A 24741-nucleotide genomic window follows, 5' to 3' on the forward strand; every position below is an offset into this window, starting at 1 on the left:
GTGGTAGCAAAATCCCTCACCCCAGCTCTATCTCCTAGGCCCAATAAAGCCCCAAAGTCAATTTTCTTTCCGTATTCACTCAAGCCATTTTCACATCTGCCTACGGAGGCTGCCCTGTTCTCTCGAGAAAGCCTCAATATGTCAGTAGTAACCCTGTTCAGTTCAATTCAGTTCAGTTCAGTCGCTCAGTCGTGTCCGACTCTCCGTGACCCCACGAATCACAGCACGCCAGGCCTCCCTGTCCATCACCAACTCCCGGAGTTCACTCAAACTCATGTCCACAGAGTCGGTCATGCCATCCAGCCATCTCATTCTCGGTCGTCCCCTTCTCCTCCCGCCCCCAACCCTTCCCAGCATCAGAGTCTTTTCCAGTGAGTCAACTCGTCGCATGAGGTGGCCAAAGTATTGCAGTTTCAGCTTTAGCATCAGTCCTTCCAATGAACACCCAGGATCAATCTCCCTTAGAATGGACTGGTTGGATCTCCTTGCAGTCCAAGGGACTCTCAAGAGTCTTCTCCAACACCACAGTTCAAAAGCATCAATTCTTCGGCGATCAGCTTTCTTCACAGTCCAACTCTCACATCCATACATGACCACGGGAAAAACCATAGCCTTGACTAGACAGACCTTTGTTGGCAAAGTAATGTCTCTGCTTTTTAATATATTATCAAGGTTGATCATAACTTTCCTTCCAAGGAGTAAGCGTCTTTTAATTTCATGGCTGTGCTTTAATGCATGTGTGGCATCATCAGTCTTGATATCTAAACCAAATTTGGGGTTGATCAGGATAGATTGGACCCTGGAAGTATCCAGTAACTGTTCAAAAAAACAAAACATTGGATAGTGAAGAGGACAAAAAATTAAAATAGAGGTCCATTCAGTTCAGTTCAGTTTAGTTGCTCAGTCGTGTCCGACTCTCTGCGACCCCATGAATCACAGCACGCCAGGCCTCCCTGTCCATCACCAACTCCCGGAGTTCACTCAAACTCATGTCCATCGAGTCAGTGATGCCATCCAGCCATTTCATTCTCTGTCGTCCCCATCTCCTCCCACCCCCAATCCCTCCCAGCATCAGAGTCTTTTCCAGTGAGTCAACATATCTCATGAGGTGGCCAAAGTATTGCAGTTTCAGCTTTAGCATCAGTCCTTCCAATGTTTTACCCAATTTAAAATCTAAAATTTACTAAAAGAATTTTTATTCAACAAAAGATTAAATTATACTAATTGGCTTTTGTACCTCTACAATATAGGTTCTAAATTAACTTTAGGATCTGTTCACATGCACCAATTGGCAAAGCTTCATAGCCTTAATCAGCACCAGGCTGAGGAAACAAACACAGTTATACCTGGGGGTCTTCACTAAATTTTATTTTTTTTTTATTTTTATTTTTTTCAAGTCAGCAAAATGTTCATTTATTAAATCCTTATAAGCAACTGTGAGAGGGAGGTCAATTAGGAAATCATCTCACAAGATCTTATACTAGATGAATAAAGAGTACAATAAAATTTTAACAAACTGAAGGCATATATACAGGATAAGCAGAATGATATACTCCCATTTCAAATATACACCAATGATTTTTGGTGGCATTAGCAACACTAACACTGCAGACCAGACCCACTCTGTGTGTATATCAGAAATGTAAATGCGAACTGGAGCCCAAAGCACACCTTCCTCGCTCCGTAATAAAAGATGCCTTTGCTCTCACCTCAAATACAAAAATTTTGTTTAGAAACTCCTCACATCCCAAGGCTAAGAATCTGTATCCTAAGATTCACTATCAGTTATTCCAATGGGATAATCAAAGACAAGATCAGATTCAATGCCTCTCACACGTTTTCATAAAATGGCATGCACAGAAAATGACAAGATGCTTAGTACACAAGCACACTAGGCTTTAGGATTCAGTGATTCTAGGATTGGCGGGGAGTCAATGTACATATGTACATATACATTCAATATGCTTTGGCAGTATCATTTGGAAAGCTCTTGTCTAGATGACTAAACAGCTCTTAGAAGATGCTAATAATTTTAAGCTCAGGTTCTGGAAGACTATAAAAATTCAAGATTAACCTCGCTGAAAGAGTGCATCTACTCTTACTCAGTTCAGTTCAGTTTAGTCGCTCAGTCGTGTCTGACTCTTTGCGACCTCATGAACTGCAGCACGCCAGGCCTCCCTGTCCATCACCAACTCCTAGAGCTTCCTCAAACTCTTGTTCATTGAGTCAGTGATGCCATCCAACCATCTCATCCTCTATTGTCCCCTTCTCCTCCCGCCTTCAATCTTTCCCAGCATCAGGATCTTTTCAAATGAGTCAGCTCTTTGCATCAGGTGGCCAAAGTACCAGAGTTTCAGCTTCAGCATCATTCTTTCCAATGAATTCACTAAATTTTAAAAAGGAACCTATTATACTCTTAGGAGAGAGTTACCAAACACAAAAATAGAGGCCAAAACTATGCCTCGCTGTAACCATCAGAACTGTTGCCTTGCATAAATTCCCCCATAGCCCATTACCCTAAAATATGCTCTGATTTAATGAAAAATAAAGTCTTTAACACAATTGGCTCTATAAAATGGAAGACCTTGAAACTTCAATCTCACATAAAATAGTTAATACAGTCCAATATAAATTAAAACAGGTGTTATGGGTTGAATTCCACCCCCTCCACCAAAATATGTGGAAATGCTGACCCTCTGTGTCTGTAATTTCCTGCCAGTTGTGTACAGCCATGTGCAAATTATAAGTTAAATGTACAAGGACATAAGTGTACCCTGCCCTGGGATCATCCTTACACACAGTTACCAGAATGAGCCATTATGCAGACCCAGAGCTCCTAGAATGCCAGGGCCACCTGAGGAAAGGAACTTTTATGGCTTTTGTGAAGCCTCCTAGTGGTCTGCCCCCAAATTCAACTGAGTACATTGACTAGCAACCATGCCATGACAGGGAAGACAGAAGCAAAAGTTTCAGAGACTGATTGGTACTAGGTATGACACAACAATGATGACTGGAATTAATCAGTTTGATCACATTAATTCTTTTTTAAGTAAAAGTCTAAATCCATATTTAACACAAAGGAAAATATTAATGTTCCTTTGGTAAGTATAATCGAGTCTAATATTTCTTAAAATATTAGTTAGAACTTAAAATTTTAGAATAAGCTTATTTAGTATTGGAGAGATGCTGTTGCAAATGAAAACACTAACCAAATCAATACCATTCAGTCATTACAGTATATACCTTTTGGAGATGCTTTCCAGGCATAGTAAATATTACATATGATCAAGTAATTAATATGCAATTAGAAGTTTCTTGCCTATTACCTTTTTCTTCTCTGCCTTCTTTACAATTGGTCTTATAGTGGATTTCACAAGGCCTGGAATATGGCCCACCCAGATCTACCTGATGTTTATCTACTTAAAATCTGCATTTTTAAACAGACGTTAATCATCAAAGTAATTCCTTCTTTGATTATGCAAAGTATTTGTGTTCATGGATTGAAAGATTGATAGAATGACAATACTACACAAAGCAATCTATAAACTCAATATGATCTCTATAAAAATTTCAACAGCCCTTTTTGCAGAAACAGAAGAGCCAACCCTAAAATTCCTATGGAATTGCAAGACATGCCAATAATCAAAAGAACATGGAAAAGGAGGAACAATATTGGAGGACCCCCACTTTCTGATTTTTTCAAAATTTGTCATAAAGCTATAGTAATCAAATCAGTATGGTACTGGCATAAAGACAGACATATAGACAAATGAAATAAAATTGAGAGTTCAGAAACAAGCCCATACATCTACTGTCAAATGATTCTTGACAAGGGTGTCAGAATCATTCGATGAGGAAAAATAGGCTCTTCAAAAAATAGTGTTGGGAAAATTGTATATCCACATGAAGAAGTCTGAAGTTGGACCCCTACCTTACAACCAAAAATTAACTCAAAATGGATCAAAGACCTAAATGTTAGAGCTAAAACATAAAAATTCTGAGGAAAACATAGGTCAAATAATTACCTTGTGTTTGACAATGGTTTTTAGATATAGCACCAAAATTATAAGCAATTTAAAAAAATAGGACTTCATGAAAGTAAAAACTTTTGTGCAAGAAAGTGATGCATTTCTCCAGAATGGGAGAAAATATTTGCAAATCACATACAGGATAAGGTTCAAGCATCCAGAATATATAAATAACTATTATTTATTATATATAGAATATGTAAAAATAACTATTACATATAATAATAGATAACAGAATATATAAATAATAAATAAAAATAAACAGAATATATAAATAACAAACTGCAAAAAGACAAACAACCCAATTAAAAATTGGCAAAGGGCTCAAACAGACATTTCTTCAAAGAATATACACATATGGCCAACAAGCACATGAAAAGATGCTCAATTATTAGTCATTGGGGAAATCTAATCAAAACCACAATGATATGTACAACCTCACATCCACTAGAATGGCTATAATGAAAAATAAATGGACATTAACAAGACTTGGTGAAGACGTGGAGAAATTGGAACCTTTGTACTTGGATGGTGAGAATGTAAAATGGTGCATATGCTGTGGAAAACCATTTGGAGTTTGCTCAGAAAGTTAAACATACAACTACCATGTGGCCAAGGAATTCTATTCTTAGGTATATACCTAAAAGAATTGGTACTTTCAGTTATTTTGAGGAGACTGTCAGCCTCCTCTGTCCATGGGATTCTCCAGGCAAGAATATTGGAGTGGGTAGCCATTCCCTTCTCGAGGGGATTTTCCTGACCCAGGGATCGAACCCAGTCTCCTTCATTGCAAGCTGATTCTTTACCATTTGAGCCACTAGGGAATCCCTATTTTGAAAAGAGGCATCCAAACAAATACATGTACATGAATATTCATATGGTACTATTCACAATAGCCAAAAGATCAAAATACCCCTAATGTCCTTCAGTGAAAGAATGGATACAAAATACGCCTATCTATTCAATGGAATCTAATCCAGCTATAAAAAGAAATGAGGAACTAACACATGCTACAACACTGATGGACCTCAAAAAGTGTACCTCAAAAAATGCTACAGTTTAGTAGCACTTGGTACGTTCACTATGCTGTGCATCCATGACATTCATCAACTTTGAAAACAATCTCATCAACCCAAACTCCAGCCTCCTCAGGCTCTGGAAAATTTATCTGCTTTCTGTCTCTATGGGTTTACCTCTACTGGCTATTTCAAGTAAGTGGAATCATATGTGACCTTTGGTGCCTGATTTATTTAGCATATTGTTTTTTGAGGTTCATTCATATTATACATCGGAGAAGGCAATGGCACCCCACTCCAGTACTCTTGCCTGGAAAATCCCATGGGCAGAGGAGCCTGGTGGGCTGCCGTCTATGAGGTCGCACAGAGTCAGACACAACTGAAGCGACTTAGCAGCAGCAGCAGCAGCACATTATACATGTGTCAATATTTCATTCTTTTTTTGGCTAGATAATTATCCATTGAATGGATATGCCACATTTTGTTTAAGAAATCAATTCCAGATGAATTATAGATCTAAATATATAAAGTAAAATAATACAACTTGTAAATGAAAACATGGGAAAATATCTTCATGACCTTGGGGCAGGTGATGATTTCTTCACCAAGATTCCAACAGCACTAATAATGAGGCTTCTTTGGCTCCTCAAACACTTTTCACTCTGGGGTGGGGTACCATGGTGAGGTCAGGGCAGGGGAGGGTTGTGGGAGGCTTGAGGAGAAGGGAAGGTGGGAACAGAATACTGTCATTTGGGTCTCCCCAGATCAGGTTTAGAAAGAAAAAGATATGAAACTAAGGATTCGGAAATAGATTCTTTTATTTTTTGCCACACTAGGTGAAATCTTAGTTCCCTATTCAGGGATCGAATCCTCACCCCCTGTATTAGAAGTGCAGAGTCTTGACCACTGGACCACCAAGGAGGCCCCAGAAATAGATTCCTTTAAAACTATCTGTGCCCCAGTCTCCCTTGGGCAGTCTTCGGGTGCCCCCCCAGGCATAAGTGAACCTTGGTTTGCAGCCTGTTGGACTAAAGGACTCATCAGAGGTAGCTCCTCAGACAGCATCTCCAAGAGGCCTCTCTGGGCCTCGAGCACCCAGGTTTCTGCTGACTGGTGGGGCTAGGGAACTGTAGCACCCCCAACTTCTGGAGAGTGTTCTCCTTTATCAGAGGATTTTGGACCTGCCTGTGCAAGGATATTGTTGCTGTTTAGTCACTGAGCTGTGTCCAAGTCTTTGCAACCCCATGGGTTGTAGCCCACCAGGCTCCTTTGTCCATGGGATTTCCCAGGCGATAATACTGGAGTGGGTTGCCATGCCCTCCTCCAGGGGATCTTCCTGACCCAGCGATCGAACCTGTCTCCCTTATATCTCCTGCATTGGCAGGCAGATTCTTTACCACTGAGCCACCTGGGAAGCAATAACAAAACAGACCACTACTAAAAATGAATTCCTAGTCCCATGGGAGATAGCCAAGAGATCACCTTTTGAAAGTGATGACACTTCCTGAGATGCCACTGCCAGGGTGAAGGTACTGTGATGTGTGGAGAGAGGGAACTTAGTCTCAAGGCTTGAGGCTTGGGAGACTCTATTCCCTCTCTGCCTCAAAACCCTGGAAAGGAAACCACCTAAGCTCCAGTTGCCTATTCTGTAAAACCAGGGGAATGGTCTCCCTGGCTTTTCCAAGGGCCCTTCAGCCTTAATGCACTACAAGACTTGAGGAGTCAGGGACACAGCTTTAAGTAACTGCAGTAGTAATTGTGCCTAAAGGCTCAGGGGTCACGAAGACTTTCAATAACTCCAAAAAGTTACCACTTAGCTTCTCAGAGAAATGCCCACATACTCAGAATTTTGAAAGTCCTTTGAACTCATCCATGGACCACAGATAAGGAAGCCTTGCTTCCCAGACTTGTCAAAGACCACTGAAGGGAAGATATATTGTTTTCATGCTGATCTATCCCGTGGGGATGCCTGCTCCCAGAGGGGCCCTGGCCAGCACAACGGGCAGAAAGGCGTTGGCAAGGGAGGGGCGAGTCTTTGTACAAGGACCATTAGGAGCCTGGGCCTGGGTAGGCCTGTGTCCACTGAGCCTGAAGACCTGAGAATTTCCTCCATTGTTGTGAATTTACAGAAAGGTTTCACCCACTGTGTCAGGATCTGTGGGAGTAAGGGCTGGACAAAGCAGAATATGATCAACATAGAGTGCCCCCTGCTGTTACATTTCTCTCAGCTCACATTCCTGCTTACCTGTTTTAAGAAGGGCTTTTTTTAACTTTTCTTTTGGGGTATAGCCGATTAATAATGTGTAATAGTTTCAGGTGCATAGCCCAGGGACTCAGACATATGCATACACATGTATCCATTCTCCCCCAGACTCCCCTGCCATCCAGGCTGCCACACAACATTGAACAGAGTTCCCTGTGCTCTGCAGTAGGTCCTTGTTGGTTATCCATTTTAAATACAGCAGTGCATACATGTCCATCCCAAACTCCCTAACTATTCCTTAAAAGCAAACAATAGACAAAGTTAAGATGACTAGTTTTCAGTCTTGGTAAGGGATTAGATGTTTCCCTTTAAGTTTACTTTTCACACGCACACACACACACACAATGCACAGATAGCTTGTGCCTGTACTTCCTCAACTTTATGTGAGAACCTGCACTGGCTCCAGCATGGGGAATGCCCAAAATTATGGTGCTGACACTTCAGTGAATGGGGCATAAGGTTAAGAAGAAAACCCAGAATAACACCTGTTAGGGAAGCTAAGGGCCTCCCCAAGGGAGGCCTGGGGATGGCAGATATATGGGTACTACCTGAAGAGAGAACACTCTCAGTCGTGAGATCTGTCACCAAACTCAAGTTCCTCTGAGGTGTCTGCAGCCCAGGGGTTGGAGTCAGTTCTTTCCTGTCACCCCGGCCACACATCAGAGCCTAAGGATGGATGAGGGAAACCTCTCTTGGCGTTTCCTGGCTCTTTCTCTCTAGTTCACCTGAGATGCCAACCCTGGAGCAGAACTGCTTCCCAGAGCTGGCTTGGCCTCCTCCCTCCCTCCTTCCCCCAGGTGGTCTGGAAGATCAAGAGGTGACAGGCGCTCACCACCACTCCTTTCCTCCTCACATGCTCATGACGGTTGATCCTCGGGAGGACGGCCCTCCTTCCCCTTCACTTTGTCCACAGCTGCATCCCTTGCCTGGCCCATGACAGTAGGAAGGATCAGGTGGCAGAGGGAGGGAAGAAGGCAAAGACAGTGACAGGAATGGATGGCCTTCACAGCCACTATGTCTGGCCACTCAGCCTGGGACAGGATTTTGTAGGGAGTCCCCTCCTTCACATTAGGAATAGCTTCTCCATCCCACCCCAACAGGGTCATCATGGTGACCAACAACCTAACATCTCATGTTTTTCAAACACTAGAGAGAAGAGGTAGCAAAGAGAGCATTTGAATCTGACATCGCCAAGACCATAATTTGTTTTCTTCTCTCCCTGCCCATTCTCAGTCACTGTGCCCATTCCCCTGGGGACAGAGGAACAATTTACACTCACAATTGGTGGTGGCTGAAGCAGGCATGGCCATGGCCAAGGGAGCAAGGCGGTGATTGAGGAAGAAGGGATGGGAGAAGGGCTGGAAAGGACCCCCCACAGGCTCTTTGGTAGCAGCCACATCACTGTTTTCTGGGCGGAAGTTGAAGAGACATGTCTTGCATGAACTGACCTGCACAGGAGGACAGGTCCTGGTACCTTGGTCACAGTGGGCAGTGGCACTCTGCTCCCTGAGGCCTTGACTCCCAACCTCAGGCATCACAGAGATTGGAGGGCAAAAGACCACTGCCTGCTGCTCTCCTGGCTCCATTCTCAGCCCATCTTTTCCCTGATATCCCTCACTTGCTGTGAGTCGGAGCACAGTGGTGGAAGAAGTCCACAGCCCTCACACCTGGCTCTGGTCATCTTTCGTCTCTTCAGTGCCATCTCTGCCTGTGGGATCTTAAGTGGCCTCTCCATTTTGTCCCCTGAATGAATATCCAGTCTGCATCTCCAGTCCCCTGGATTTTGTATGATGTCTCCGTTGTCCTCAGAAAAGCATCGGAGTTCTCGCCTCTTTAGCCACATGCCGGGAGATGGCTTGTGAGTATGAAGCAGGATGACATCTCTCCTTCACTCCATCCTGCCATTTCTTCCCTTAGTGCCCACTTCTTTTTCTGAGATTGTGAGGGCTGATATGAGTGGTCAAGACGCATGGGGAAGGGGGCCCTGCGAAGCCATGGCAGAGGGTTGAAAGGGAAGAATAGGTACTAATGAGTCAGCCAGGAGACCCAACTTCTACATTCTATTCCACTAGGACAAGAATGTCCTTTCTTCCTGGAGCAGTGGAATATCTGAACTTGGAACCAGGAATTCCCAATCCTCTTCCTGTTTCCATTTACATCTAAAAGGTCTTCCTGCCATTTATGCCTTTAAAAAAAAACTGATCTCTATAGCAGGTGAGAAGTTGCTGTATAACATGGAGCCCAGCCAGGTGCTCTGTGATGACCTAGAGGGCAGGGATGGGGGAGGGGAGGGAGGCTCAAGAGGGAGGTGAAATATGTATACTTACGGCTGATCTGCATTGTTGTACAGCAGAAACCAATATAACATTGTAAAACAATTTTCCTCCAATTAAAAAAAAAAACTAATCTCTAAAAGAAGACCCACATTTCCTGTTTTTCACCTCTCCTGGGAATGTTAGTATAGACGAGAACCTGCAATAGGAACTCTGAAGCTACAAGTGTTGTGAGTGGGGACAGCAGTTTTGGGAAGATGGAGTGCCCTTTTGCCAACCTGTTCTCAGGAACTTTGGTGAATGGGCAATAATTGCTGGCTCCATCTACACAGTACTTCCTTCAATTTTTGAGTCCATCTCTTCTAAATGCTACACATGGACTCTCTTGGCTGTTCAGTGGTTAGGACACCACGCTTCCACTGCAGGGGGCACAGCTTTGATCCCTGGTCCACGAACTAAAATCCCAACATGAACAAACCAGTTTCTGTCTGATCTGGCTTTCAGTGAGCCATCACTTTCCTGCTCTGACTGGACCTCCCCTCCTAGCATCCAGTGTTCACCGAGGCTACAAAACCATGAGGCCACAGGGCTCTCCTTACCATTCTGAATAAATCAGTTTGCAAAATCTCCAGATCTTCCTGCAAAGCATCCATACGTATGAAGCAATGCCTGAACAGCCATACAAATTGGCCTCCTGTTAGATCCTGGAGCAGGGCGGCATCAACTTGAAAGTCTTCCAGTCCATATAATGAAAGTTAAAAAAAAGGCCACTCACATGCCCTATGCCTTCTACAGACAGGTACTCGGATGAGAGCCCAGGCTGCCTCCTTCATCATTTCAGTCTAAATACCTCAGTGTCAAAGGCTCAGCAGGAAGGTATCAAGTGCTTCCAAGGCCCCTAGGCCTTTGCTTAATGCTGGAATTCCTTGACAGAAAACACTGCAGTAGTGGGTGTTCAGGGGAGAGGCAACTAGAATGGGGGTACTTCTCCCAGGGCACACACTGAAACTCCTCTTCCTGTTTCAGGATACAGTTCCCTGAACCCTGGGCTTAGGCTGTTCATGTAGATAGGATGATAGCCACAGATACTGTCTCAAACTTCTGAGCTCCCTTCAGAGAAACTGAATACTCTTATGATCCATCTCTCCTGAGAAAGAATGGGAGTAGGATTCCTCGCCATCATATATTTGCTGAGTACCTGATACTGGAAGAATTTAGATCATGGAGGATGGGGAGGCTGAGTAACCAGACTGATACAAACAGGTAACTTCAGATATACAAGAATGATTCCATTCTTTTATTTATAAAGAATTTTCCAGGTATTGGTGGTAGGCACTGAAGATACAATGCTACATAAAAGAGAGAGTTTAGATTCCTTTTTGTGAAACATCCCATGTGCCCCTCCTAAAAACATTGTTGATGATAGATTCCTATCATTGGCTACCTCAACATTATGCACTCTTTCCCATCCAGGATCTAGCTCTAAATGGTGACCTTCCTCAGACTGGAGACACTGGACATGATTCCCTTCTCCTGTGGAGTTTCTGGTGTCTAAGAAGGCTTGAACGCCTGCTAAAATTTCTCCTGCATATGCTACAAGTATAAGGCTGCTCACCCGTGTGGGTTCTCTGGTGTTTAATAAGGTGGGAATTCTGAATGAATCTTTTCCCACATTCATAACATTTAAAGGGCTTCTCTCCAGTGTGAATTCTTAGGTGTGTGTGTAGATTTGTGTTATGACTAAAGCTTTTTCCACACCATGAGCATCTATATGGTTTAATTCCTTGGTGTGCCAATAAGTGCTTATTAAGATCTGAACTCCATCTAAACCGCTTATCACATTGTTGACATTTATAGGGTTTCTCTTCAGTATGAATTCTCTGGTGTTTAATAAGGTCGGAGCTAACTCTGAAGCTTTTTCCACACTCCTGACATTTAAAAGGTTTCTCTCCCGCATAGCCTTTCCCGTGAAGATCCACAAGTTTTGGAAGCTCTTGTTTACAGGTTTTAAGTTTCCTTCTTTTCCTCCCTGGAAAAGCACGATGTCGTTTCCGTACACTGCATGTACCACTGGGATTTTCATTGCCCATTGTTGTCTGAGCAACTTTCATTCTGGCCTTTCTTAATACTTTGCATCCTGATGGTTGTATTTCTAATGCAGAAAGAGATACAGGTGGGTCATTTCCAGTGTCATTTTTGAGCTTTAACCCTGTTGGAATAAACAGAAGAATCAGCCATCTGTTTCCCAGAACAAGAAAACTGTAGGCATGGAAAGAAAAATCAATGCTGACAGCTTTTTAAAAATATAGGAACAAGGGATTTTTGGTCCACTCTGGACAAAATGGCACAGACCCATTTCTCCCTGGTCCTCCTTGCTGGGCACAGCAACAAATCCATTCAAGAATGCAAGATACAATGAACAGAGAATTCTAAAAAGTGGAAAGAGGAAGGCAAAATGGTTTGGGATCCCAGGACTAGAAGAGTAACACAGTAGGTATCTTACATCCCCACATCCAAAAATGTAGGCAACCCAGATCTAGTGTTTTCCAAATCTCAACTGAGCAACAGAAGGCTACCTGATTAGGCTTACTCCACCCCCAATCTGAAATGGGAAACCTTCTGACAACACCAGAACTCCAGTCGGAGACATCAGATTTGTCATGCAGAACTAGCAAGACGGACCTAGCTAACCAGCCACTAGCAGCCTGCCCCAGGAAGCCTCTTCATCCCTGTGGGTCAGAGATTCCCACTGAGAGATACTCTAGCCTAAGTAAAGATCGTCCTCATTCCTCACTCTTTGGCAGCATGAGCAGGAGCATAGGGGAATCCCAGCAGTACCACATAAATCAAGGAGACCAAAATAATACCATAAAGGCTCTGAAATTAAGCTGTCACTAGACACATATTCCACAAAGTAGGAAAGAACTTACATTCTAAACTAAAACAGAGTGACTGCCCATTAAAATATTTAAATAGGACCCACACTCTTCTAATGTAATAGACAAAGTGATCAGGATACAAAAAATAAATCACACAGCACACCCAGAACCAAAAAAAAAAAAAAAAATCACAACTTGATTGAGAAAACGCAATCTGACAAAAATGGAATCAGATTGGTAATCAAAACCAGAAAGACAATAGAAAAATCTAAAATATATGGAAACAAATGGAAATATACTTCTAAATAACCCATTAAAGAGAAAGTCTCAAGGGAAATTTAAAAATACATAATTAAATGAAAATGAAATTATAATATATCAAAATATGTGGAATGCAACTATAGGAATGCTCAGAGGAAAAATGTATAGCCCTAAAGGCACAAAACAGAAAAGAGGAAAGCTCTCAAATAAATAATCTAAGTTTCTACATCAAGAAACTAGAAAAAAAGAAAAATAAAAGTTGAAGAAAGGAATAATCAAGATCACAGCAGAAATTAAACAAAAAACTTGCTCCTCAAAAAATTAATAAAATTGATAAACCTGTATTAACTTGGGCAAAAATGAAAGAAGATGCAAACCATCCATATCAGGAAGGAAATTGGGTCTATCACTATACATTCTGCAGCAATTAAAGAGATAATAAGGGAATACTATATCCGATTTATGTTCACAAATTTTAAAAGTTAGGGGGAAATGGGTGAATTTCTCAAAATCTACAAACTACCGGAATTCAACCAGTGTGAAATAGATAATCTGAATAGCACTCTGAAAATTAAAAATTGAATTCATATTTAAAAAGCTGCCAAAACAGACATCTCCAGGTTCATATAGTGTTACTGGATGATTCTACAAAATATGTATACAATTAACATCACTTTTATATCATCTCTTCCAGAAAAGAAGAAATATTACCCAAATCATTCATAAGGCCAGTATTTACCCTGATAACAATATCACACAAAGACAGTACCAAAAAGGAAAACTACAGACTAACAGCTCCCATGAACTTCAACACAAAAATCCTCAACAAAATATTGGCAATCTGAATGTAACAATATGTAAGCATTATATACCATGATCAAGTAGAATTTAGATATTTGAAATCAATCAACATAACCCACTATGTATCAACAAGCTTTAAAAGATCATAATCCCATTAACTAACACAGAAAAGTATTTGACAAACCCTACATCCATTAACGATAAAAAAAAAAAAAACTCAAGAGGGACTTCCCTGGTGGACCAGTGGCTAAGACTCCACATTCCCAATACAAGGGGCCCAGGTTCAATTCCTGGTCAGGGAACTAGATCCTGAAATGACGCAACTAAAAATTTGTATGCCACAACTAAGAGTTCACATGCTTCAACTAAAGATCCCGAGTGCTGCAACGAAGACCCAGCACAGCCAAAAATAAATGAATAAAAACACTAGGAAAGTTAGGAATAATATCAACTTGATAAAGTATCAGTAAAAGCCCTGCACTAACATCACATGTAATAGTGAAAGACATAACGTTTCCATGATAAAATTGGAAAGAAGGAAAGGATGCTTGCTCTCACCATTCTTATTCAACATTGTACCAGAAGTTGGACCTATTGCAACAAGGTAAAAAAAATAAATAAAAGCACTGTAGATCATGTGACTATGTATAAAAATCCCAAGAAATTTTCCAAAAAAAAAAAAAACATTCTTAGAACTAATAAGCAAGTTCAGTAGGGTCACAGGATAAAAGAGGAAAACATAAAATTAGAGGCATACCTATACAAAAACAGTGAACATTTGTTTTAACAAAAATTTAAAATAACACCATTTACAGTTGTGCCAATGAAAATTAAATGCTTCTGCATATACTTGGCAAACATATAGAGGATCTGCACACTGAAAATTATAAAAAGTAGATGAACAACTATACTCCAACAAAAACATAAATAAAATAAATTTTTTTCTCTATCAAAAAGTTGGTGATGGGACTTTCCTGGTGGTCCAGTGGTTAAGAATCCACCTTCCAATGCAGGGGACCCAGGTTTGATCCCTGGTTGGGGGACTAAAATCCCACATGCCCCCGGGGCAATGAAGCTAGCACGCTGCAACTAGAGAGCCCTCGAGCTGTAACTAGAGAAGCCTGCACACCACAATAAAGACCCAGTGCAGCCAAATAAATAAATAAATAAAAATTTTTAAATGATGAAAGAAATCAAAGAAAACTTGAACAAACATACTGTGTTCATTGTTTGGAAAAAATCAACACAGTAAAGGTATCAATCCTCCTCAAATTAACATAGTTTAATGTAATTTCTAGCAAAATTCCAAAAAAGTTTCCTATAGATAAGCTTATTCTAAAACTTACATGGAAAGGAACAGGCCCTAGCATAGCTTAAAATAAAATTTATCTTGACAAAAGAATAAAGTAGGAAGAAAGACTCTATCTGATTTAGGCTTTCTATATTGTATAGCTACAGTAATCAAGACAATGCAATATTGGTAGAGGGATAGACACATAACTCGATGGAACAAAACAGATACACAATATGCCCAACTGATTTTGACAAAAGTGCAAAAGCAATTCAATGGAGGAAGGCCAGCGTTTTCAATAAACAAGGCTGAAGCAACTGGACTTACATAGGCAAAAAAACAAATGAACGTCAACCTAAATTTCATATCTTATATAGAATCAACTCAATATGAATCACAGACTTAAATGCAAACTTAAAAAACTTTTAGGAAAAACATAGAAAATTTTAGGGATCTATGGCTAGCCCTGATAGTATAAATACAATCAGTAAAAAGAAAAATGAAAAATTGGGCATCAAAATAAAAAACTTACTCTGTGGAAACCCATGGGAAGAGGATAAAAAGAAAAATATACAGACTTGGGAAAACTACTTGCAAACCATACACCCAAGAAAGCACACAACAATCTGTAAAAGAACTCTCAAAATTCAACAGTTAAAAAACAACCTAATGAAAACCACGGCAAAGGCCGTTTCACTGAAGATAATATAAAGATGGCAAATAAGCACATGAAAAACTACATCATTAGCTATTAGCAAAATGCAAGTCCAAGCCACAATGAGATAACATTACATACTTAACAGAAGGCCAAATTTTTTTTTAATGGTAATACTATTAAACAATGGCAAGAATGTGGAGAAATTGGATCACATCCATTGCTGGCTAGGAAGGTAAAATGATGCAGCCACTCTGAAAAATAGTTTAGCGTTAAACATCTAATTACCATATGAAACAGCAATTTCACTATTTCATTCTCTGTCCCAAAGAAACGAAAACTTACCGTCTCTACACAAAATTCTGTACAGGAATGTTCATGGCAGCTTTATTTGCAATAGCCCAAGACTGAAGACAGCAAAAATATCTTTCAATGGATGAATGGTTAAACAAATTGTGGTTTATCAATATTATGGAACGCTTCTCAGCAGTAAAAATGAATGAACTACTGATACACACAATAGCTTAGACGAATTTCCAGGGAATTATTGTGAAGGAGAAAAGTTAATCTCCCAAAGCTACGTATTTTATGACTCTAATCATATATTTTTGAAATGGCAAAATTTAAAAACTGTAAGCAGATCAGTAGTTGGCATAGGTTGGTGATAAGGTAGGGTGTGGGAGGGAAGTGTGCATTGTTATACTGATAAAAGGGCAACAGGAAGGATCCTTGTGGTAATGTATCTTGATTGGGGTGGTGAATACACAAACCTCCACATGTGATAAAACCTTATAGAACTAAATACATACACACCCACAAATGAATACAAGAAAAAATGGAAATATGAACAAGGTCAGTGGACTGTACCCATTTTATTATCCTGGTTGTGATATTATATACTTTTGCAAAAGTTATCATTGAGGGAAAATAGGTAAAGTGTATATGGGTTCTTTGTATTACATTTTAAATATGCATATGAGTCTACAAATAAGTCAGTAAAGAGATTAATTTTTAAAAATATATAGGAACAAAATCTTAAAAATGTTAAGCCCTTATAAAGGCTCCTGTTAAGGAATTTTCTCCTCTTCCTGTATGTACATTTACCTCAAAGAGACTCTCCAAGAATGTCCTTGAACTCTTAGGGACGTTGGGTCTATGGTTCTTGCCCTTGTGCTAAACAGATCACTTTAAGTTTAGGGTGCAATGATAATGCTCTGAGAATAAAACTTGGAGGTCATGGACTGCCATCTAAATTCCAGACTATTTTCAGAAAAAGCAAGTAACTTTTATTTACCCCAAACATTTAAATGGGTGGAACCTTAAACTCAGTATCTTCTTTATATTCTACTGTGGCTGTGGGTGGATGTGCAATGAGGAAGCTAGGAACTAAACCTAAGGACACATGGAAACGTCGTGGGACTGGAAGTCCTGTGGTATTCCAGCAGACCTGGTTAGAGATGAGGTGGCTGAGACCAGGATGGTAAGAGCAGAAGAGATTGAGACATGGTTGTATTCAGGACCTATTTTGAAAACAGAGCTAAGAGTACTTGCTCACTGATTGGCTGGTGGGTAGGGTTTAACAAAAGGACTGGAAAAAAGGATAACTGAGAGGTTTGGGGCCTGAACTGGGTAAACTGTGCTTTCTACTGACATGGAAACGATCTGGAAAGAGTGGGCTTGCAGGGTAGGGCAAGAGTATGATAGATCAAGCAGTCTACTTAGGAGAAAGATGTGTATTTGTAAAAAGTCCTCCAGGCAATCTGGATCTGCCTTCCCTTTCCCTCACACCATCAAGCTGAGAACCAACCCACTGCTGGGACACTGGGACACTCTCACAGAGGTGCATTTTCCATGAACTGAGGATGTAACAGATTGCTCAACTGCTGTACAAAGGAAAGGAAGACTCTTTACCTAGAGAGGTGACAGTCTCATAGACTTCCTGCATTACATCAATGTAGAGGGTCTTCTGATTAGGGTCCATTATTTGCCATTCTTCCTCGGAAAAATACAAGGCCACATCTTCAAATGTCAACGGCTTCTAAAGAAGAGAGTAAGTTGTAGTTCAGTACTCGCTACAACAGAAGCCGTCCTATCACTCATCTCTGAATTACATGGGAGGCCAGTTACCAAAAAAGTTAAGAGAAGATTCAAGGGAAAAGAAGTGAGATAACATAACAGATGCCAAAGAGATCAGTACACAGCTTTGGAGGTGCCCAATCCCACAGCGCCAATCCTAGTTGCCTAGGGAACTCCTGGGGCTAATGTGCCTCAGAGCACCTGCTGTGTAAGGTAGGATCATGGGCAGCACAGAAAAGCAGACAAGGCCACATTAGGGCTGCCTGAGAAAGCTTGTAAAGTACAGCTCACCTGGGACTCAGGCAAGGTGAGCTCAGATGCCATCTTCCAGCTTGGGGTGCTTTTCTGCTCACAAAAGGTTAGAGTCTCTTCATCTGGCACAGCTGTGGGGAAGCAGCCAGAAAAAAAAATGTTTTTTCTGTTTATGAATACCCCAAGCCAATTTCTACAGTTTAGGACTCCTTCAGTAAAGACAGCTCACCTTCACATGAGTGTGTGCACGTGCTTGCACATACTCGCACATGTGCACCAGAAGTGGCCTTCTCCTTGTAAAATAGAACCAAAAAGCCACCACGCCATAGAATTGGTTCCCAGTTTTCATTAAATAAAAGGAAATCCATTGTTTTTCCTCTCATTAAAGAAACTGTTCACTGAGCTGGGCAAGCATTAGAGGTGTTTGAAAATTAAAACCTCAGGTTCTCCAGTGTATGGTGGGAAACATGGGAGATTTCATTATTTTCCTGGTATACAATTCTCTTCCCATTCTGCCACTGACAGCCCATTTCTGATCCCAATTTCTCCTCTAACTTCTAACGGTGAGATGATCCCCCCTTGTCCCTGCTCTACCTTCTTCTCTCCTCTCAAATTTCTATAGAGAAAGGTCCACATTGTGAATACCAGGCTTCTGTGGTTTGGATGCTTCTGTACCCCAGAATGACCTTCACCTTCACCTACCACTGACCTACTGTACTCCCACTAGAAAGACATCCTAACTGAAAGCATGACTGGGCACCTGGAAAATTCCCATGACATGCTACCTAAACCAATTCTATCACAGCTCCCAGGAGAAGATAATTATGATGAAACTCCTCACCTCTTTCAGACACAGGCTGGGTTTCTTTGTGAGTATTCCAGCCCGGCTCTTGCAGTATTTGGTATATATTCCAACATTCTTTCTCGAACACACCCATTGGTTGGGGCTCTGCTGGCTTCCACTTAAAGCCTGGGGCCACTGCTGTTCCTCCCAAGGGCACTGTGTCCTTTCCCAGTTCATGGGCTGTGACCTAGAAATAATCCCCATCCTCATTATCAAAGAGCTTTTGGTTTTGGGGTGGTGATGGAAGAACAAACAAGAGTAGAGTCCAGGTTTGGGGAGTGTGTAAGGAAGTAATTTTTAAAAATGAAGAGATATTGCACCATGATTTTCTCATAAGGAACTGTACACATGATCTGGGAAAATCAGATTAAAATGAGAGAAGCTATGACTGCCTCTGGCCTCCACACCTCCTCAGACAGCCACGGCTCAGGCCAAGAGCAGGGTAGGGGCAGGATGCCTGTTCTCTCACTGCCTCCACTCTCTTGCCTTCTAGATTTGGATCCTTGATTTAGTGGACTTTTCTAGTTTTCTCTAAAGAATAAGAAAATGAATAAAAAAGGGTTTTCTGTCAGTTAGATTTTCCAATCCTCCCACGTCCAGGGAACAATTTCATGGAGAAAGGGGATGCAGCAGAGGAAAAAATGGGGGAAGAGCTGGATTCAACTTTCCTCCATACACTTCAGGTGTATAAGACACTTGTGCTCCTCAAGGTGGGCTCTCAAGGAGAGGAAGTATGCTGCCATCTCCCCAGAGCAGACGTGGTTACCCACTCACCAGCAAGGCCAAGGCAAAGCATGAAGGAAGGCCATGGAGGCTCTTTTCTCCTGGCCCTGAGATGTGTGTTCCCAGTCCAGAGAGCACCACCCCTCAGCATTCAGATTTTCTCCATTTTTCTGTTAGCTTTTTTCTTCTTTCTGATCCTTGTTTCCCTTTTCTCTTTCTTTGCAGTCTCCCCAGAAAGGTTTGATTTATACTTTGGCTGCTACTCTCTCCTGCCTTTGACCTTTAAAACCCTGCATTCAGAGATTTTTTTTTCTCCCTTCCTAGCATTTTCTTGCCTTTTATTTTTTGGCTGCTAAGTCCTGTCTCCTTGGCTATGCTAGGCCAGGCCCACCACCTTCAATTCACCCTGGCCCTAAAGAGGGCAAAATGCATTTCTTTTTTCTAAGGCCAGGAAAAGATTCTCAGGAACTCCCAAACCTGGAAGCTGTCACTGCAAGTCTGTGATTTCAGATTGCACTTAGTTATTCTAAAGGAACAACAGAAGAGTGACTTAATCCATCTCATTCTCCAATTATTGCCCCCCACTTTCACCCTCTTTCACAGTGTACATGTAAGGAATCTTTCTGCTCACCTCATTGCTTATTCCACCAGATTCTCTCTGAAAGCGGTCTACCAGGGCCACAGCCTCTTTGATGCTCTGTGGATGATACTTCTGCACCCAGTTCTGGATATGACTGGGCAGAACGTCCAGGAACTGCTCCAGCACCAGCAATTCCAAGATTTGCTCTTTTGAGTGGATCTCTGGCCTCAGCCACTGACAGCATAATTCCTGCAGTTGGCTGACAGCCTCACACGGTCCAGGTGTGCCATGATAATAGAAGCTCCGGAAGTGCTGGCGAGCACTCTCAGGACTAAGACTGCCCATCTGTGGGCTGGATTTCTTACTCTTATCGGAACTCTCTTTCACAGACCTCTTAGTCCCCTGCAAAACCTCCACATGTGGGTACAAGCATGCATTCGCCTTCACATGGCTCATCATTATTTGCTCTAGGCACAGTTTTTCTCCTACTTGTGACATCCTCCTGGGGCCACCTGATAACTGAGGCCTTGTCAGGTTTGGTACAAAACCAATGAGTGGATCTTCTCCCCAAGGGCACTGAGAGAGGGGAGGAAAAAAAAAGTACACATCAAGAAGAAAGCCACATGACACACATTTCCTATTTGTAGTTATCCGAGAAGAAGGAACAGAAAGTTATCAGAAAAGAAGGAACAGAAAGTAACTGCTCTGCCTCCTCTTTAAAATTAACTGCCACTCCTGAAGACTCAAGACTCAGGACATGTTTTCACCCTTTCCTTTGTCACCCAGCTTTGAAACGCATTTACAGCTCTGGAAAGACAAATGTTAGTTCATCACTTTTTCTTTATGGTTGATGGATGGAAAAACTTGCATGCATTTGCTAAAAGGAACTTTGATATTATCCAATACTTAATCTGTGCACTTCCTGTCCCACCTTTATAAACGGGGGTATTTGACTTTCTCTACATTTTAATAGATCATTCCAGTTTCTTATCTTCAGTGAGATGAGGGACAACTTCTCTGTCCCTTCATCTTCTTATGCAGACTGATTCCTTTGCTTCATGGAATACCTATACTCTCTTTTCCATCATATTAATACTGGAAGGGAAACTGAGACTCCCAGATCAGAAAAGAATTAGAGAAAAAGTAACCTTATTCCTTTCAGCAAGTTTCCCCCCACTAAGCCATCAGAGGGCATCAACACTGCTTCTTTGGCACCTCCTGGGAACACCTATAAAGGTCAGTGTGCCCCTTTCTACCTATGTATGAAAATTTCTGCTCACTTTACTAGAAAAACTGACAGCTGGTTTTGTTTACAAGATATCCAAACGTCACACTGTTAAAAAAAAAAAAAGGAGAAACAGTGACGATTAAGGTTCTTCGGAAACAAGAAAGATCCTAGAAAAGGTAACCCTTGTCTTGACTTTACATTTCCTCAGGGTCATAGAGATTTTTAAGCAAGGCTGAGGATTGCCTTGAGAGTCTGATTTTCTCAGAGGTGATCCAAGAGAAACAACAACAAAGCTCTTTCAAGGAAGCTACAGGTATTCAAAGAAATGGTGGGTTCCTGCTGCCTATCTAGGCTCGAAAGGCACAGGGACACTTCCTGCATTTCTCTGTCAGCAGAAACGAATGTCTTGGAGGCTGAAATGACCCCTTTCTCGGAGCTTCCCTGATAGCTCAGTTAGTAAAGAATCCGCCTGCAATGCAGGAGACCCCAGTTTGATTCCTAGGCCGGGAAGATCTGATGTAGAAGGGATAGGCTGCTGCTGCTGCTGCTGCTAAGTCACTTCAGTCGTGTCCGACTCTGTGTGACCCCATAGACGGAAGCCCACCAAGCTCCCCTGTCCCTGGGATTCTCCAGGCAAGAACACTGGAGTGGGTTGCCATTTCCTTCTCCAATGTGTGAAAGTGAAAAGTGAAAGTGAAGTCGCTCAGTCGTGTCCGACCCATAGCGACCCCACGGACTGCAGCCTACCAGGCTCCTCCATCCATGAGATTTTCTAGGCAAGAGTACTGGAGTGGCTTGCCATTGCCTTCTCCGGGAGAAGGGATAGGCTACCCACTCCAATATTCTTGGGTTTCCCTTGTGGCTCAGCTGGTAAAGAACCCGCCCACAATGTGGGAGACCTAGGTTCAATCCCTGAGTTGGGAAGATCCCCTGGAGAAGGGAAACGCTACCCACTCCAGTATTCTGGCCTGGAGAATTCCATGGACTGTATTCGAAAAGAATTGGACACAACTGAGCGACTTTCACTTTCACCAGTAATATGCTCATAAGCCAGCAGAAACGGGCAAGTTTCGCTGGGTGCACTGGTAGGCCTTACTGCCCTATGCCCCACCTACACCTTCTGAGTCGAAAGTACCAGAAGCTCTCAACACACCAGCAGCCTCCGAGTCAACTTCAACAGCATCCCTCGGTTTTATTTGCACACAGTGTACAAAAGTTTGCTTCTGGTGGTTAGATGTGGCTGGAGGTGCCTGCCTGAGTACCGGCATTCTCAAGAACAGGTCCCGCCGGTTCTCAGACCGACCCGCCGCCCGGCAGAGAAGCCACAGCGAAAACGAAAAGGTTGCGCCCCGGCTAACTTCTGCCCTTCCCCCCACCCCCGCTCACCGCAACGCAGCTGACACGTGAGGTATCTCTAAGGGTATCCCTCGGTATCTCTCGGGGGTCTCCTGACCAAACCCAGAGGGAAAATCAGCTTCTCGATTACCTCCACCCAGCTCTGGCTTCTGTGGACGCCACTTCCCTCTTTCTGGGCTCGGCTATGAAGTCACCACACCTCACGTCGTCGCGGGGAGGAAGGCAGGTCCGGGTTCCCGCGCCTCCGGGAACGGTGTCGGGAAGGCGCGAGGCCCCGGGAGCTCAGGGGCCTTGGAAGTTCAGTCCCTGGCGCAATCCCTCTAGCGCCTTGAGACCGTACCCCGGCTCGCCATTTTGGGGTCGCGTGCTGTGGGCCGGGCGCCGACCGGAAAAGGAAAATGCGCTTCCGGTGGCTGCGTGACAGCCACGCCCATCACCGCCCTCCCTCCACCTGCGGAGTCGCACGCGCGGGAGTCCGGAAGTGTCCCGCAGGTCCGCAGCATCCTGGGTTCAGCCCCGGATGCAGAAAAAAAAAAGACAGTTCAGATCACCGAGTCTCAGGCTCACGGGAGTCCTAGCGGCGCCGCGAAGGAGGCTGTCTCCTGCGAGCGTTGTAGCAGGCTGACGCCTGGCGCCGCGATCTCGGACCCCCCGACTTGTCGCGTGTCTTGCGTCCAGATTACTACTGCATCGCATTCCAACAGCCGGTGGCCTTTTCTACTGGGAAGTTCGCCTGGTTAGGACCCCTATCTCTGAAAGTCATCACTAGGCTTGTCCTGGGACTCGAGTTAAGAGGCTTTTGGTCCTCCTGGCCAGACCCCTCGCTGGATCAGGAGCAGCAGTCCCTGATAGTTTTAAAATCCTTTTCTGGTTTGTGGGCACGTGCTTTCCAACTATTATTGTTTATTCTTGTTCAGTTCAGTCGCTCAGTCGTGTCCGACTCTCCGCGACCCCATGAATCACAGCACGCCAGGCCTCCCTGTCCATCACCAACTCCCGGAGTTCACTCAAACTCATGTCCACAGTCGGTCATGCCATCCAGCCATCTCATTCTCGGTCGTCCCCTTCTCCTCCCGCCCCCAACATTTCCCAGCATCAGAGTCTTTTCCAGTGAGTCAACTCGTCGCATGAGGTGGCCAAAGTATTGTAGTTTCAGCCTTAGCATCAGTCCTTCCAATGAACACCCAGGATTGATCTCCTTTAGAATGGACTGGTTGGATCTCCTTGCAGTACAAGGGGCTCTCAAGAGTCTTCAGGTTAGGTAGGTTGTAATCTCATGGTGTCCCTTCCATTTATATTTCTCTTTGACATATAAAGAAATTCAGATATAGGACGCGGCGTCCGCAGAGTCACGTGGATTACAGGTGGCAGATTTTAGACCAATTTTGGTCTCCTTTTGTCATACTCCATGCTTTTGCTACTATATTATGCTTCCCTGAAGGACAGGAATCTTGTTTCATCGTACACGTCCTGTAGTGCTTAGCATAGTTCTTTGGAGAAGGTATCTTTCTAAGAACCCGGATATCTCGGGTTGTCAGTGTCTCCAAACTTTCATTGTTTACCTAGTATTGAGCCATTTGGACAAAAGTTATCTATAAGAATTGAAGAGGAGAAACTGTGTAGCTCAGTTGTACAGTGGAGATGAAACTGACGTCAGTGTGAAAATCAGTGTGAGAAACTACTCTGGCAAGGATATTAGAGATCTGCATCCCAAGGAGGAAAATAAACAATGAGCGCCTGTCTGCCTTTTAACATGCAAACTAAGATTACACTCAGACGATAAGGTTAATCCTTATTTGCAGAGCAAAGCTGCCCAAAAATGTGAGAGGACACAGTGCATTATCTGTGATTGTAAACTAGTAAAGATGTTTGCTTCACCAGGGAGTCGTTTTCAGAATGATTCTTTCAAAGCTGTGTTCCTGAGGTCAGGCATTTTCAACCGAAGGTTTTATGTCAATGGAAGAGAAGTCCGAGCATTGTCGCTTCTGGATAATTCCCAGGCTTACCTTTCAGCTGAGTCACTAACCAATGAGGATGGTCAAATAAAAGCACTTTCTATTTCTTTTCTTTTTCCTCTTTTAAGTAGTAAGATTTTTAAACCATGTGAAATTTTAATATTAATCTGCTCAAAGTTATTCCTTATAATTGTCTTCAATAGAAATTAGATTATACAGTTAGCCATTTAGAATGAATATGGAAATAAGTATAATAATCT

General features: G+C 42.6%; 2 protein-coding genes across 2 annotated transcripts in view; both read right to left on the bottom strand.

The window, feature by feature from the left end:
• ZNF449 (zinc finger protein 449) overlaps window positions 1-22788 on the bottom strand; it is a 52233-nt gene extending 29445 nt beyond the window's left edge. Inside the window, exon 1 of the mRNA XM_088834132.1 lies at window positions 22657-22788. The gene's annotated coding sequence lies outside the window, so the exon portion shown is untranslated. The remainder of the gene's footprint in view (window positions 1-22656) is intronic.
• On the bottom strand, window positions 10849-22797 carry ZNF75D (zinc finger protein 75D). Its single transcript, XM_055438098.2, has 6 exons — window positions 22657-22797; window positions 19994-20518; window positions 18637-18826; window positions 17835-17926; window positions 17379-17505; window positions 10849-11789 (listed from the first exon to the last, which is right to left on the bottom strand). The coding sequence occupies exons 2-6, from the start codon at window positions 20438-20440 to the stop codon at window positions 11080-11082; spliced, it is 1566 nt and encodes a 521-aa protein (XP_055294073.2). The 5' UTR covers window positions 20441-20518; window positions 22657-22797; the 3' UTR covers window positions 10849-11079.
• Between the last annotated feature and the right edge of the window lie 1944 nt (window positions 22798-24741).

This window comes from Moschus berezovskii, chromosome X (genome assembly GCF_049115385.1).
Source record: "Moschus berezovskii isolate FMDL1 chromosome X, NW_MosBer_1.0, whole genome shotgun sequence".
NCBI classification, from domain to species: Eukaryota; Metazoa; Chordata; class Mammalia; order Artiodactyla; family Moschidae; genus Moschus; species Moschus berezovskii.